General features: G+C 52.1%; 1 protein-coding gene across 2 annotated transcripts in view; it reads right to left on the bottom strand.

Annotated features, from left to right (window-relative positions):
* tenm1 (teneurin transmembrane protein 1) overlaps positions 1-15,495 on the bottom strand; it is a 203,657-nt gene that overhangs the window by 152,230 nt on the left and 35,932 nt on the right. For both annotated transcript variants that reach the window (XM_086178716.1, XM_086178717.1), the window contains exon 2: positions 1,625-1,893. In XM_086178716.1, the coding sequence (XP_086034842.1) occupies positions 1,625-1,893 (269 nt within the window). The remainder of the gene's footprint in view (positions 1-1,624; positions 1,894-15,495) is intronic.

Raw genomic sequence — 15,495 nt, 5'->3', positions numbered from 1 at the left:
CAGCGGAAGCTCCGAGTCACATCGGAGGTCCGGCCCGCCGCCGATGAGTCACACGGCGATTTTTTGAATCACCGCGCTCATATTCTAACCTGACGCTGCCCGCCCTCCGGGAGCCCATTTACGGGTGAAAAGTCACAACAGTCGTAGCGATGTAAACAAAGCTGTGCGTGGACTCGAGCGGCGGCGCCACTTCACACATAAACGCCGCCTGGCGGCCTGTTGTTCCGCCGCCACGCTCACAGACAAGCTCCAATTTTATGTTGTCCCGCTTCCAGTCGAGATTTTAGATTATTTATGGGATCGCTGCCATCCATTCAAGGTCGACGGAGGTCAAGGACCCCCCGGAGTCCCGCTCAACGTCGAGATAAAACGTCCATCAGGATGAAGTGCAGGATGGAGCCCCATTTAGAAAAAATGACGTATTAAAATCAGCGGTTTGCGCCGATGGGTCCCGATCGTCCTCCCAATCCTTATTTTGGAGTTTGGAAATGTGTGACGATCAATTTCACCCCCGACGCAGACGCCTGAGCCGAAAGGGAAGTGTGAGGAGCGCAGTCACCCCTGATGAGTGTGTGTGCTCTCCACCCAAAACACACACCGGTTCGCCGTCTACTGAGGAGAGAAGGTTACCTGACAGAGGCCTAGCGTGGATCATACATGTTGGGATCCAAGCCAGTTGGCTGATCTTCGTCATGGAAACGCCAGTTCATTAAAAACATCACTGTAGGCGCGCGCACACACACACACACACACACACACACACACACACCCCTAACAGTTGGTTACCTGGGTGGGGTACACTTTATATAACTCGGTAGCCCAAAGGTGAACAGATGTGCTTCACAGAATTGGCTGCCATTGACATTTCCGAGGTTGTTTTGGGAGGGTGGGGGGGTGGGGTGGGGGGTCACCAAAGCGGCTGCTGAAGGCGGCGTTCGCTCTTTGACACCGAAAAACATTCAGGGAGACATTGGAGTGACGGCAAGGCGGTTGCCGGGTGACAAACAATAGGACGGGATCCAAAGCGGGTGGCATTCAAGCCGTGAAACTGCTTTGAATGGCAAATGCTTCTTGTTAGCTCGGCGGGTCGCAGGTGGAGAGGGGCGGGTCTATCGATCGCACGAGCCGCGCACGAGCCGCGCACGGCGGCGCTCTCCTGACGAGGTTCAGCTCCTCTCTTAACACCACACATGACCCGCATAAAGGCCATCCATCATCGGCGGCGCTGGCCCATTTTTCCTCCCGTCACCTGCAGGGAAGAATTTCTCGGCGCCAACGTGTCAACGTGTCCGCGCGCGTGCCCGTGCACGCCGGTGTCCGCGAGTGTTTGTGCGAGGAAAGGTGGTGCTGCACCCCGGGTGAGGCCACCGAGGTTCGGGGTTGACCTAGTTTAGCTGTGGGAGAGAAATATCGCCGGCGTGGAGGAAAGGTAATTGGCTGCCTGCGACTGTCCTTCTGGCTCATTGTGGGCTGTAATAGGTAATTCACACAGGCCCTTTTAAAGAGAGGTGTGTGTGTGTGTGTGTGTGTGTGTGTTTTGGCGGAGATATGTGAGACCACATGGACGTTAGAATGCTTTTTTTCCCTCCATGCTTCACCACCTCGCCGTGTTGGTGCGCTGTACCTGGCTGCGGCTGGCCGTAGCCGCTCTGCCGCTCGCGGTGCGAGCCGAGGGTCAGCCGGAGCTCGTGGGTGTAGTCGGGCAGGGTCTCGCGCGAGGTGTAGGAGCGGTGGCGGGCGCGCCCGTCCTCGCTCTCGTCGGACGAACTGGTGTAGGACATCTCCATCTCATGGCGCCCCTTGGACAGCGGCTGGTAGGGTTTGCCGTCCATCTCCTCCATGGCTCGAGAGGCTCCTCTTAGATGGTCAGCACCGCCAGAGCACAGACAGAGTCTGAGAAAACACAGAGAGTGCGTTACAGACAAATACTGCAGCATCTGCCGGTTCCGATTAAAGCGTCCATTCGTACGCCCCCTTCCGCCTCCGCCATTTTTCCCGGCAAAGGTCAGTCCCGGATCGATACCCTCAGGAGGGTCCGGGCTTCGTCCCGGAGAAGCGTCCCGACTTAAGTACGTTCTCTCCGCCGGCCGCGGGATCGCTTTTCATCTGACATCTCCATCACTGGTTCTTGCGCGCAAACCCCTATTAATCTGCTCGCCCGTAAAGCGTCCGTTGCACCTCCGCGCACCTTCTGGGGTTCTTCTCGCGGCATCGCGGCTCGGAGGCGCGGCGCCGCCACGACCGACGGCCCCGGACGACGGGGAGAGCGGCCGAGGTGTGATTAGAAAATACGTGATTCATATTAGTCCTCGTCTACTGTGTCCCGTTCCCGGGCTTTCCAGCCTATTTCCTGCAGATATAAAGCTTCTAAATGGAGCTTGAGAGGGTCATTGCTCATAGAGACAAAGTGCTATGGTATTGACCTCTTCAGGGAGTCCTGTAGTCCATATATCAAAGCCATTAGAGCGTGGCTGCTCAATACCTCAGAGATCTGCAGCGGGGTGATCACCACTAGTTTGAGACAAGTTTACAGCTGACCTTTCTACCGCACGAGTAATGCTTTTATTCCACCTGAAAGACTCCTCCCCCTCGACCTCGCGCTCACCCTCCGCGTGCGCGCGCCCTGGTTTTGCACGTGCGCGCGGCGACCGGCCGCCGACCCCCGATAGCACGCCGTCCGAAACACACGTCCAGCCCGGCAATAAAAAAAAAACCAGGAATAATAAGAATGCATTTAAAAAGTGTCACAGAAAGTCCAGCTGCTTGCGCAGGTATACGAATTCAGCTTTACTATACACACACACACACACACACACACACACACACACACACACTCACACACACTCACACACACATACATACATAAAGTGAACGGTGCCTTTCATTTTGATTGGCAGGAGTTATTGCGAGGAATCAAAGCCTGCTATTATCTGGGCTGCCCTGTCAGAGTGGGATTGACTGGTGTCACCTTCTCTTTGGAGCTGAGTGCACGTTACCCGGCGAGCTGCGAGCGCGCTGCAGGCACTTCTGCCGCCGTGCGCCTCCACGGAGGCGCCGCCTCGGTTTTCACGTTCGTCTCGCGCGAACACGGCGGAACGAAAGCGGCGAGCCTCGTTCCCGTCCTCACGCGCACACGTGCGCGGGAGATAAATTCCGCTAAACACTTTGTTTAGCGATTGTTGTTCAGCTCGTTTGAAGTGTGAAACGCGACACGCGATGGTGTTTTCTCTGAGAGACACGTCACCTTCACGTTCCGGTTAATTACAGACACGAAACATCTCTGCCATTGCTGTCGCGATTCCTGTTTTCCCGTCCGCCGGCTTCTGCGAGGCCGAGCCGGCGCGGGTTACGCCCACTGTGTCGGGCCGGCGGCGGCGGCGGCGCCCGTCCGCTCGTCCGCCCGTCCACCGACTTCGTTCTGGGTTTTGATGTCAAAAACCTGGAGTTTGTCTCCTGCGGCCGAGCAGAACAGGAGAGGCGGTGGTTCTGCAGGACGGAGGAGGAACCCGCCTCGGAAAGCAGAAGACGCTCTTTTCAAAGGAAAAGGCAAAAACAGAAGGGCGGCGGCGAAAAGGTCGGAGAGCGTCGGAGTGATTAGCTGTACGTCCGGGTAAATCTTTAATACGGCTTCAAAACCCCGCTCTACAAGATTCATACCATCTGACTCATCATTTTTTCATGTAAGTCAAAGCGGGGGGGCTGAAGCCAGATGACTGAGTGCTTCAGCGGCTCCATACGTCCAGCGGCTAACGGCAGCGGGACTGCAGAAGATTCACATCAGAAGAAATAAGGAATAAGTGCAGCTATCACATCTGATGATTTGCAGCCGGAGCGCGTGGACGGGGATCTGAACACAACTAACTGGTTGCTACACGGCGTTTGTTGCGGTATGAAACCCCTGTGAAGGAACCTGCAGCTCTGCATCCTGATGGGACCTCACCTGGCACCTCTTCACATTCCCTCAGCTTGTAAATTTAAATGAAATGAAGACAAGTTTCATACCCGTATGCTACAATCTACAAACTTCTTCTCCTTGCCCTCTTGTCTTCACCCTTCAGGGTCTCCACAGTGAATCCACCTTCTCCATCTCTGTTCTCTGGAACCTCCTCTCTAACACCAACTACCTTCCTATTCTCTCTCACGCCGCCCATCCATCTTCTCTCTGGTCTTCCTCTAGACCTCCATTTCAAGCATCCACCGGTATCTTCACTGTCCCTCCTCTGTCCACGACCCAACCCTCTGAGTTGGTCCAGCAGATACCGAATGCAGCTATTTATTCATCTATTCATCTCCAACATCCAGACAGTGGACGAGCTAGTTGCAAAAATGAGCCATATGTAAATATGTGGTCCTGCTCAGGAGTGGCCGGGTGAGGCTACCGGCCTCCAGGGATGACCTTCATTTGTTCATTTTAACCCTCATATTACGTTAAGGGTCAATTTGACCCATTGGGTTAATGGGTGACATGGGTCAAATTGGCCCTTAACGTAATATGAGGGTTAAGGCCGAGCATGGACCTAATAAGCCGTAGCGGTTCGCCACTAACACCGAGTCCGAGGGTTCGGGTAACAAATACTTCCGGTTCCCACGGTTCCCCGAGGTTCCCCGAAGCTCCGTCCTAGCGGGGATGCTTTTGTAAGGCGCCGAAAATTCTTCCTCTAGACCTCCGATTCCAGCGTCCGTCCACCAATATATTCACGATCTACAATCTACAAACTCAAGCAATCATATTTTTGAAAATAAAACACCCCAAAGTGTTTCATTCATTCACTCATTCATCTTCTACACGGCTCATCCTGTTTGATGCTCTCCAGAACTTCTTCTCACCTTCAGCGGGGCAAAAAAAGCTGATTTGAATCAAAACACCTCTGGCGGCGTTTTAGCGGTGACTGGCAGCGCGTCTGGGAAAGTACAGCCTCCAGATCCTCCCCCGACTCACGCTGGTTCTTGTTAACGCTGCACTTCCACGAGAGGCCGCGGAGCCGTGAAGGGCTTGGAATACATGGACGAAAAACCGCAGTGCAAAAGCGAAGGCGTGACCTATTGGACGTGACATGGAATTCTATTCTATTATGGGCTCAGTCCGCCGCCTCGCGCGGACCTTCTGCCGCCATCGCTTTGTGATCCGGTGTGAAGCCGAATAACTGGAGTCACTATTTACTATTTACGCGAATAAGATGCAAACGCACCTTTAGCGGCGAGGTGAAGAGCAGGTAGGATTTCACTAACAGTTCGTCTGAAATCTAAAGCTAAGTCAATGCTAATTTGGCCTTCAGTTTCTGTGAACTGCACAAGTCGCTCCAATGTTAGCTGCCGCTCCGCCGCTCGGGGCTGCGAGCTTATTCTCAATTGATGTTTTGAGATTTGATAAATTCCAGGAGCATCACTGGAGGGCTCTCAGAGCCGGCATCGATCGGACACACCACTTTCAAGCTGAGAAGGTTGAAAGAGCTGGGGGGGGGGCTCAAGAACATCGACATACATATGTCCTATCCACTATGTGCTGTGTCTGATTTTGCTCAAAAAAATAGATTCGTGAATCAATCGATGATGTTCATTAATAAATAGAGAGATGGATAAATAAATATATATGAAGTGCCACATCAAGCGCTCACAATGCAGTGTCCATTACTAGGATAGGAGGGTCCAGGTGTGAATGCAGCTGGTTCAGTTCTCCAGCTCCTGGAAGTGCTGTTGAGCAACACATCGAACCCCAAACCTCTTCTCAGGTAAACGTTTACGCCGTAGAAACGTACAGACGAGCCTCCTGTCCGTTTCCCGCCTTCATTTCAAGGAAACCCCGAGCGTTCAGCGAGCGGAGCAGGACCCGTGGCTTTCCTGGGGGGGCGTTGAGCAGCATCTCAAGGACGAAAGTAGCAGAGAAGAAGAAGAAGACAACACGAAGTCACAACCACTGAGAAGAATTGTCCATCTATGTGTCGCCACGCTTTTAAGAGAGCGTCTTCTGCTCTTTCCTAAAACTACATTATGAGCAGCTCCTCCACCGCCGCCATCTGTCTTCTCGTTCTTGCGGTGACCTATGACCTCTGCACCGCCTGCTAGTGGATGGTGGGAAGGACGTGGGCGGTGATGTTCCACCACATCTTCAACAGTTACACCTGTGCAGAACCTAAGGTGAACGCAGAGGTCAAAGGTCGGGGACGCACGTAGAGCCAAATACTGGTGTTCTTCTTCTTCTTCTTCTTCTTCTTCTTTTTCTTTTTCTTTTTCTTTTTCTTCTTCTTCTTCTTCTCAATTGTGATACAATTCATGTCTTCAAAAGACTCCTTTCAGTCATCGACGTGTGCTGCAAACGCCGGTATGTTTTCTGTGAAAACTGAAGTTATTGCTCTGACCTTTGCGCGGAGGCTCGGTGCACGGCGGGCTCGGGTTCGATCTGCAGGCGGCCTCGGAGGTGGGAGGTCACCCGCCCCGCTCGTGGGTCCTGAAGTTAAAGCCCGAGTGGGAAAAGGGTGCAGAGAAGCAAAGCGGACACGTGGGAGAGCCTTAAAACGTCCGCCTGCGAGACCGGGAAGGCGCTTTCTGATTGGAAGGGGAAGTTTAATTTTTAACGCTCAATTTGTCTCATCAAAATTCCCCCGAACGGGCCGATCTGCAGCCGGCGCACGTGCAAAGGGGTGTTTGCCGGCGCACACAAACGAATGCATTAAAAAAAAAAAGGTTGAAAAGAGGCGTGAGCCAGTCTTTGCTTAAACCGCCGTCCGTGATCCGCAGGCAGCCAATCCCCGCTCGCCTCCACGCGTTTCCCCACGATGTAAAATTCATCGGCCTCAAAGATTAATGTCGGTGTATTAAACACACTATGTACTGCATGCATTCTCAATGACACACTCATTTATTGATAAACTCCTGTCGGAAAGTGCGGCGGGACGAGCGCCGGCGAGAAAATAAAAGAATGTCAGAGGTGCGTCTGGAGCGGCCCCGTGCGCAAAAATGAGCGTTGACGCAGCGTGCACGCACTCCGGCGGGGGTTTATCTCTAATTTGATTTAAATCTATAATTCATTTGTGTGTAATGAACTCTTCGCCGCTCCTTTTAAAAATAACGCAAAGTGACAATACCGAGGGAAACACATGCCTCGCATCACAATATAATCCCCTCCCAACCCTTATCCACTCGTGCACGCTCTCTCTAACGCACGCACACACACACACACACACGCATACACTCAGAACCGTGCCAGAGTGATAATCCATCACTACACAGCAGCAATAGTACGGGACCCCTCGCCAGCGTCATCCCCTCCCATCCATCAATTTACACAAACAGTGCAGCCATCGACCAGGGGGCTGTTTTTGCAAATCAGCTTAGAGGAGTGATAAAAGCACACACACACACACACGCACATACAAGCACACACACACACACACACACACACACACGCACATACAGGCGCAAGCACAAGTTGCTTTTAAACGGTGGGATTTATGTTCCAAGTCATCCCCGGAGGGGCCCGAGGTCTCCGAGATGTTCGGCGAACGGCGGCGATAATGTCGGAAGTAGAAGACGGCGGGGGGCCGGCGAGGACCGGTCAAAACCGGCTTTCCGGAGGCGACGCGGCGAGTTCATGACAAACACGAGACGATCGCTGGAAGTCGGGGGAGGAATGGTGACGCGGTAATCGAGTATTTCCATTCTGCCACGTCGCCTCCTCAGATTACGGGCACAATATAGTCGGTGGATTACAAACACATCTTGGCCCAGGCGAGAAGGTTTTATTTCCATAAAAGCTCGGAGATCCCCGGTGAGCAGGGAGCGACTTCCTTTGTTAGCTCTGGCCTTTACACATTTCCATGAGGCTTGTTTGCGCGGCGACGGACTAATCCCGTTTGCTAAACAGGCTCGGCGAGCCGCGGGAATGACAATGAGAAACCTTGAGAAATGTATTCACTTTAAAGCAAAGAACCGGAAGCGCAAGGGGAGCTGTTTTTTGCGCGTTTCCTCGTCGCTACAACGGGAACGAGACGCAGGCCGACGAGGCTGTGTTAGCGTTAGCATAGCATCATAAGGGATGTTAAGACTCGGATACTTTCGGACCTCGTTGTACGTCAAACCGCGGGAAACGCTTCCCGCCGCGAGGATGCAGGAGCGAGGATGGACGGCGGAGGCTGCAGGACGGAGAGAGGGAGGACACTAGGACTAGAAGATGAATGGATGAGGACCAGCTATCTTCTCTCATCACGGGGATGAGCTTTCATGACCTAACAGGTGACCAACATGGTGCATACTATGGTGTAAACACACACACACAAACACACACACACACACACACACACACACACACACAAACACACACACACAGTATCTCCAATGTGTGACAGTTAGCAACCCATGACCAACCACTCGGCGCTCTGGCACCCACACACCCACGCACACAAGTTCTTTGAATTCACAATAATTGACAAACAACACTCTTGAACGCCTACGTGCCGCAGAAAAAAAAAAACAAATTGGAAAACGCTGCGGTGTGTATGCGTCATGTAAAGCCGTGTGTGTTTGCAGGAGCCATTCAACGGGCGCCATTCTCTCCCTGGCGTGTCCAAGGTCGGCGTCTGTTTGCGGGAGCGTCGGGAGTTGCTGGAGATGCGGCGACCCTGGGATTGAATAGATGGCTACTCGTGTCTGATCCAAGAAGTTGGGAGGGAAAAAAGTTTCGCCGTCGACCGTCGAAAAGGCCGCCGTCTGACGAGCTCTGCGGCGCCGGGTCTCATCTCACACCGCCGCCGCCGCGCAGGAGCGGAGAAATCCATAAGGTGCTACACTATTCATGCCCTCTGAACGCCGCCTGGAGCGGGGGAGTCACTGATTTAACTTTCAAAGCCAAGCTTTATATCTCCACCGAAAACCAAAACTTTTCTTCTCCCCCTCAGATCTCGGCAGAGGTGCGGCTTCTCCTGACACCGACGCCGGTTTGCTTCTCCGCCGCATCTCTGATTCCTCAGCCCTCCGAGGGCCGACGAGCAGGTCGCTTGGAAACTGAAATGGGTGAATGTGAAACACATTCACCTGCAGGGGCGCGAGGCCTTGCCACACACACACACACACACACACACACACACACACACACACTCGTAATCAATAATCCTGACAGGACAAAGCCTTATTCAACACATTTGATATTCCCCTCTCTGGCAGACAAATACATGTCTCTGTCCCGCTAACGGGACTCAAAGGTTGTTCCCACTAACTGCTTTTGCAAATAAAGCTTTACATCAGGCCTGACAGCCCGCTAAGCTCTCCGCCACTGCCCGCCACTGCTCGCCACTGCCCGCCGCAGAGCCTCTTTCAATAATGCATTTGACCGCTAAAACCTCCCGGCGCCCAAAGTGGCGGCATTACACATGCAGAGTTAATTGATAAACCAATGGCGGAGTGAGATTTAGTTCCGACGCCGCTTCCCCGCGCGCCGCCTTGATGATGGAAGTTTTATCGCTGCGAGAGGGCGACCAAAGAGGAGATGGCGAGCGACGCGGCGCCGCAGCTTGATCTCCGTGGGCTGAGTGGAATTATCTTCTATCTACACACTGTAACGCTTGTCATGTGGAAAACACGGGAGTACGTGAGAGGGTTTTCTTCCTCCTCAGATCTGCTCGCCATGGACACAAACGCCTTTGACGGGGAAACAAAGAGGAGAAGGAACCCAGAGACCGCGGCCCAACTTCTCCTCTGTGATGCGGTGCAACAGATGAAGGTGTGTGTGTGTGTGTGTGTGTGTGTGTGTGTGTGGGTGTGTGTGTGTGTGTGTGTGTGTGGGCCGGACACCTCTCTCCATACGCCTGTTCAATCATTGAAAACATCCAAAGGCGGCGGCAGCAGGATGAATTCCTGCTCCTCTGCGCGGTGATTGCAATTTACTGAGATTATCCAAGATGAATAATAATATACCATTATTGTGGGAGCTATATTGTTTTATTCACTCCGTCTTTTACCCTTGTTGTTGTCATTCCATTCTCATCCTGTTTATTTTTTATCCTCGTCGCCATTCTGTCACCTGTTCCTATCCTTGTTACTGTCTCCGTCCTTTTAATTATCTTCTATTGATATTTACATTTATATTTGTTGATATTGTTATTGTTGCGCTGCTGTGACAAATGAATTTCCCCTATCGGGATCAGTAAAGTATTGTCTTATCTCCATTCATTGGTTCATTCGTTCATTCATTCACCATCTTCCCTGCTTATCCTGCTCTCTATCACGGGCAGCCAATCACAGCTGCCTTTCCCAGCTGTGATTGGCTGAGAGGCGGCGTTCCCCCTGCACCGCCGGACAGACGTTGATACGGGACACAACCGTTCACCCTCTCATCCACACATCTGGACGATGTCAGGTGGACTGCGGGAGGAACCCCGAGGAACCCCGAGGAACCCCGAGGAACCCTGCGCAGTCACGGGGAGAACATGATGGAGACGCCCCGTCCAACCAGAGACCTTGTTTCTGAGAGGAGGCGGGGCTAACCGCCGCCCCCGTGCAGCACCTCAAGATAAGAGATTTAGATGAAATGATGGAGAAAGTGAATGCAACAAGGGGCGTCTCTCTGCTCTCCGGCCGCTCCACAAGCCACGCAGCTCAAACTGAAGCCGCCGCCTTCCTTAAACATTTGCATTTCTCACTCGGCGGCGAGTCGCATGATCCGCCTGCCCGCCGCGCACGTCACACAGCCAAATGGGAATTTTCCAATTTTTCCTTATTTATTTCTTTTTTTCCCCGTGCACATCAGCTGTAAGATGGAGAATTTCCAGACACACACACACACACACACATACGTGCACACACACACACACACACACACACACACACACACACACACACGCTTCACCTCGGCTTCGGCCGAGAAATAGCTGGGAGCTGCTGTAGATATTGGCCATGTTGTCTCAAATTACTTTTCTTTGTGCAGTTTGGCCGGCAATCAGCACAAAATCGCTAACTCTCTCTCTCTCTGCACTTAGACATCTATTTGGGCAATGACACACACACACACACACACACACACACACACACACACACACACACACAAACACACACACACACACACACACAGTTCACGAAGGATCAGGGTTCCGTTTAAAACTAGTCCTCCGACACAAAGATACAGAGAATCAGTGTATTGTTACGTGTAAAAGCACGGCTTCCAGCGGCGACGCATCCGCAGCCGTTCATCCTCACGCCGTTTAATAATTCATCATCATCTAGAAAGTAGAGCTATGAATATTACTGATGATACACACGAGGCTATTTACCAGTCAGCGGGAAATAAATGAACTCGTTTAGAGAGCAGACGTGAGGATGGCGTCGGTCCTGCGGGTTCCTCGGAGGATCCCGTCATGTGGAACGTCCCGGCCGAGCGGCGGGTACAACGAGTCGGGGTCGGGGTCGGGGTCGGAGGAAGGAGCTTTGTGTCCGATGAGGAATCAACAGGTGCACTTTGGCACCTTCAGGTCGCTCGCTTTGTCACAGCAGAATTGATTTCAGTTCCCAGAGATGACGGTTCCTGTTCTGACACATCAGATCTTTCTGCAACAAGAAGGTGAACCGTGGGTGTGAAACATCGGCGTGAACCTTCAGCCTTCTTCTGTCCTCATGTCCACAAAGGCAGAATCATCATTGGACATCATCATCGATAAATGTAAATAATTATGAAATCATAAATAAGTATATATGATAAATAAAAATGTAAATAATTATCCGGACACCAGCGATAAGCAGTGACTGGAGACCAAAAGGATTGCTATACACTAGCTTGATTAATTCAAATAGCAGAGGAAGAAAAAGCGTGTGTGTGTGTGTGTGTGTGTGTGTGTGTGTGTGTGTGTGTGTGTGTGTGTGTGTGTGTGTGTGTGTGTCCGTTAAATTTTGAAATATACCTACATTATGAGAATAAATGAGTTTGTAATTCAGCAATTTCAAAAATGATAATTAGCCAAATATTTGATTTGGAAATAAATAACGAAAAGATGTTCAGCAACTAATTTACTAAGTTAAGTTTACTAAGTTATTTGTATTTAAATATATTTCTTGCAATTGCTCCAAATACTCTACATTTATTGGCCGGTACCCTGATTAATTAATTTATCTATTTGATCATTTTAAATCATGTTTATTTCATCTTCTGTTATTTTATTTTAATTTTGAAAAACATTCTTGATTTTGAAAACAACAAATGGAAATTGCTACAGAAAAAAAACTGCTTTGCAAATGTAGCCTACTGCAGAGTTGGTGGAATTATCAAAATGGTCAAAAAGATCAAACAAAATAAATGTGTTTTGCAAACAATAGAATGAAGCCCAATTCTGGACACAGAATGAAATCACACAAAATCTAAATTACGCAGGATTGAATCTCTCTCTCACTCTCACACACACACACACACACACACACACACACACACACACACACACACACACACACACACACACACACACACAAAACTAGCTTTATCGTGACACGCGGGACACTGATGGAAGAAAAGGAAATCATAACAGCTAGGAAATAAAATCATCTGATCCCAGGCGTAATGACATACTGGCTTCTCCACAACAACTACAACGCTGCTCGGCTTTGGCCCTCGGGCTCCGTGTGTTTCTATCAGCGCTCCTCTTCACACACACACACACACACACACACACACACACACACACACACACACACACACACACACACACACACACACACACAAACACACAAACACACAAACACACAAACACACACACACATACACACATACACACATACACACTCTTGACAAATTAATCTCATATTTTAAAGAGAGGTGGAGTGGGGCTTGACCACTGAGCCTCTTGTAGCGCCGGTCCTTCTGGCTTAAGACTCGGGAAACAGGGTTGAGGAAGAAGAAGAGGAGGTGGAGGAGGATGAGAAGGAGGAGGAAGAGAAGGAGGAGGAGAAGGAGACGGAGGTTGAATGGCGGAGGGGCTACATTTTCACCACAGCCACCTCCCATCCTCCGAGCCCCGCAGACGGACACGAGAGGGACGGAGGAGCTGGAGGTGCTAGCTAAGACCAGGACAAACACATAGAAGACGAGCATCGCAGGCATGCGTGTGTGTGTGTGTGTGTGTGTGATGAGATTTTGTTTTTTCATGCTGCTTCTGCCCTTGCCTCCACCCGGCCGCAGACACCATCGTATGAAGACTGGGTCTAAAAACCAAAAGCGGGACGGGGCAGATTACGGGCCGGCGAACGAATCCAAAAGCTACGGTCGGGCGTTTCAGAGAGCCTGGTTCTTTGGCTGGATTTCCAGCTCTAGTCCTCTCGCTATCGGGAACCCGGCCTTTAATATTCAGCCATTCAGTCACTGGTCCGTGCAGTTGTTCCCGCTGCCAGACGTCCCGGCTGCGCCTCAGTAAGTGGACTCCTTGTGAGCTCAGGTGTAAACACCTGCAATCCTTAATGGTCATTTAACAATGCTATATTGCTCTTATTCGTATTGTGCCTCTATTACGGCGGCGGCGGCGGCGAGCAGCCGCGGCTCAGCGAACAAAAGGAAACACTAATTAGCACTGCAGGATTTGTTAAACAATTGCTCTTGAGAAAAGAGCAGCATTGCGGCGAGAAGGTAAATATTTGAGGTTGTTCAATGGTTCCATCTCCGAGTGTGTGTGTGTGTGTGTGTGTGTGTGTGTGTGTGTGTGTGTGCAACCGTCCAGCGGGCTGATTACCCGGGCGGCACCGGCTCCTGTGCTTTGAAAACTGCAGGCAGGGCCGCTGAACGCTCCGACAGGTTTTATTCTTTTCTCACACTAACATGACGCATACATGGCGCGGCGGCGTGGCGTCAATCTCCGTTACATCAACAACCTCTGATGCCTTTCACATCGTCCTCTCGCTAATTCAAGGCCCCGGCTTCACGGAGGGGGAAACTCTTATTTGCGCTGAATTTGTGGGGCAGTGTGAAGTGTGTGTGTGTGTGTGTGTGTGAGCGGGGGGGGGGGGGGGGGATCACAGCGCCAGGGGCTACAGTGTTCCTGGAATGAAAATTCATAAATAATGCAGAGCTGGATAACAAAAAGGAGTCCCCGCTGCGCCGCCGTCCAGAGGCCGAGCGGTCGCGCTCAGAAATCAGCAAAACACTGAATACTTGACACCAATTATGACGACTTTTTCGGCTATTTTCTTTTTAGGGCGGCGGGGGACGGCCGTGTCTGCCCAGAGCCGCCGGGCCGAACCGGAGCGGGACGGCTTGGAAGCACCGCGACTCATCACACGCTTCCCTGTCAACGGCAGCGGCTCTGGAGAGAGGAGAGAGAGCGGCGGCTCACGGGCACAACCAATGGGAACAAGACAAACCTCACCTATTAGTCATGTGGTCGGATGGATGGATGGATGATGGATGGATAGATGGACGGATGGATGGATGGATAGATGGATGGATGGATGATAGATGGATGAAGGAACACGTTGAGGGCGAAGCTTCCCACGGACATTTCACTTCAACGGCCTGCCTTCCAAATGCTGGCGCTCGCTGCTACGAGAGCGCCATTTAAATCCTGCGCCCACTCACCAAATGAAGCATCCCACCAGCACCAGAGAGCCTCTGGACACACACACACACACACACACACACACACAGCGGTGTCTCTACGACACACTGGCCGTCACCAGGATGGTGCCAAAGTGAATATGGAAGCAGGAGTCTTACGGACGGTCCCGTTCGGTTCTGTCCAACCCATTGACACGCCAGGTAGTGCATGGGAAGGGCTGGTGTGTGTGTGTGTGTGTGTGTGTGTGAGGAGGGCCTCTTTGCACAGCTGCTCTAGGTTCGGCCAAAGGAGCCACATCAGGCCTCCGTGTTTTGGTCGCCGGTCCTTCAGGGTCTCGGTCTGGAGATGGACCGGCCTGGACGGCGCGTGCGGCGTTCGCATTTGCAAACGGCGGATCTGAACACCTTTCGCATTTCCCTGTTTGGAGATCTGGGTGGGGGTGGGAGGTCCACTGAGTTCTCCTCTGATGGAAAGACGTATTTGGACAATCGCTCGCATCGATTCACTTCTAGTTTGATCGTTCATTTCTACAAAACGTGCCTCTGTGTTTTTCCTTCACCGACATTATTCACGATCCGCCGGCGAGGAGGAGGCGACCGAGGAGGTCCCGTTCAAAACTGGCCGACCACGTCCGTCCGTCCGTCCGTCCGTCCGTCCGTCCGTCCGTCTACGCCGTTCTCGCCGCCTTGGCTAAAATTATGATTTATCCAAATGTATCTTCGGCCGTTGCTCATGTTTCCATCGGGAGAAGGAACATGGTGGAGCTGCGGGACCGGCTGCACCGGCAGGACCGGCTGCACCGGTGCCGGACCTGGCAGAGGTGGAGTGAGACGTGTGTTGATGGAGGCACGGCGTGGAGGAGAGGCGGGGAGAGGAGGGGAGGAACCCCCGGAGCTCCTGGAGCTCCACCGCCGAGGCCACCTCCGAGCGGACCGACGACGACCGGAGCCGCGCCGAGCCCCGGCCGGCCGTTCGGCCG

Source organism: Fistularia commersonii, chromosome 31, assembly GCF_037954325.1.
Source record: "Fistularia commersonii isolate RoL2024-O1a breed Wild chromosome 31, RoL_Fcom_v1.0, whole genome shotgun sequence".
Taxonomy (NCBI): domain Eukaryota; kingdom Metazoa; phylum Chordata; class Actinopteri; order Syngnathiformes; family Fistulariidae; genus Fistularia; species Fistularia commersonii.
This window is presented reverse-complemented; position numbering and strand designations above follow the sequence as displayed.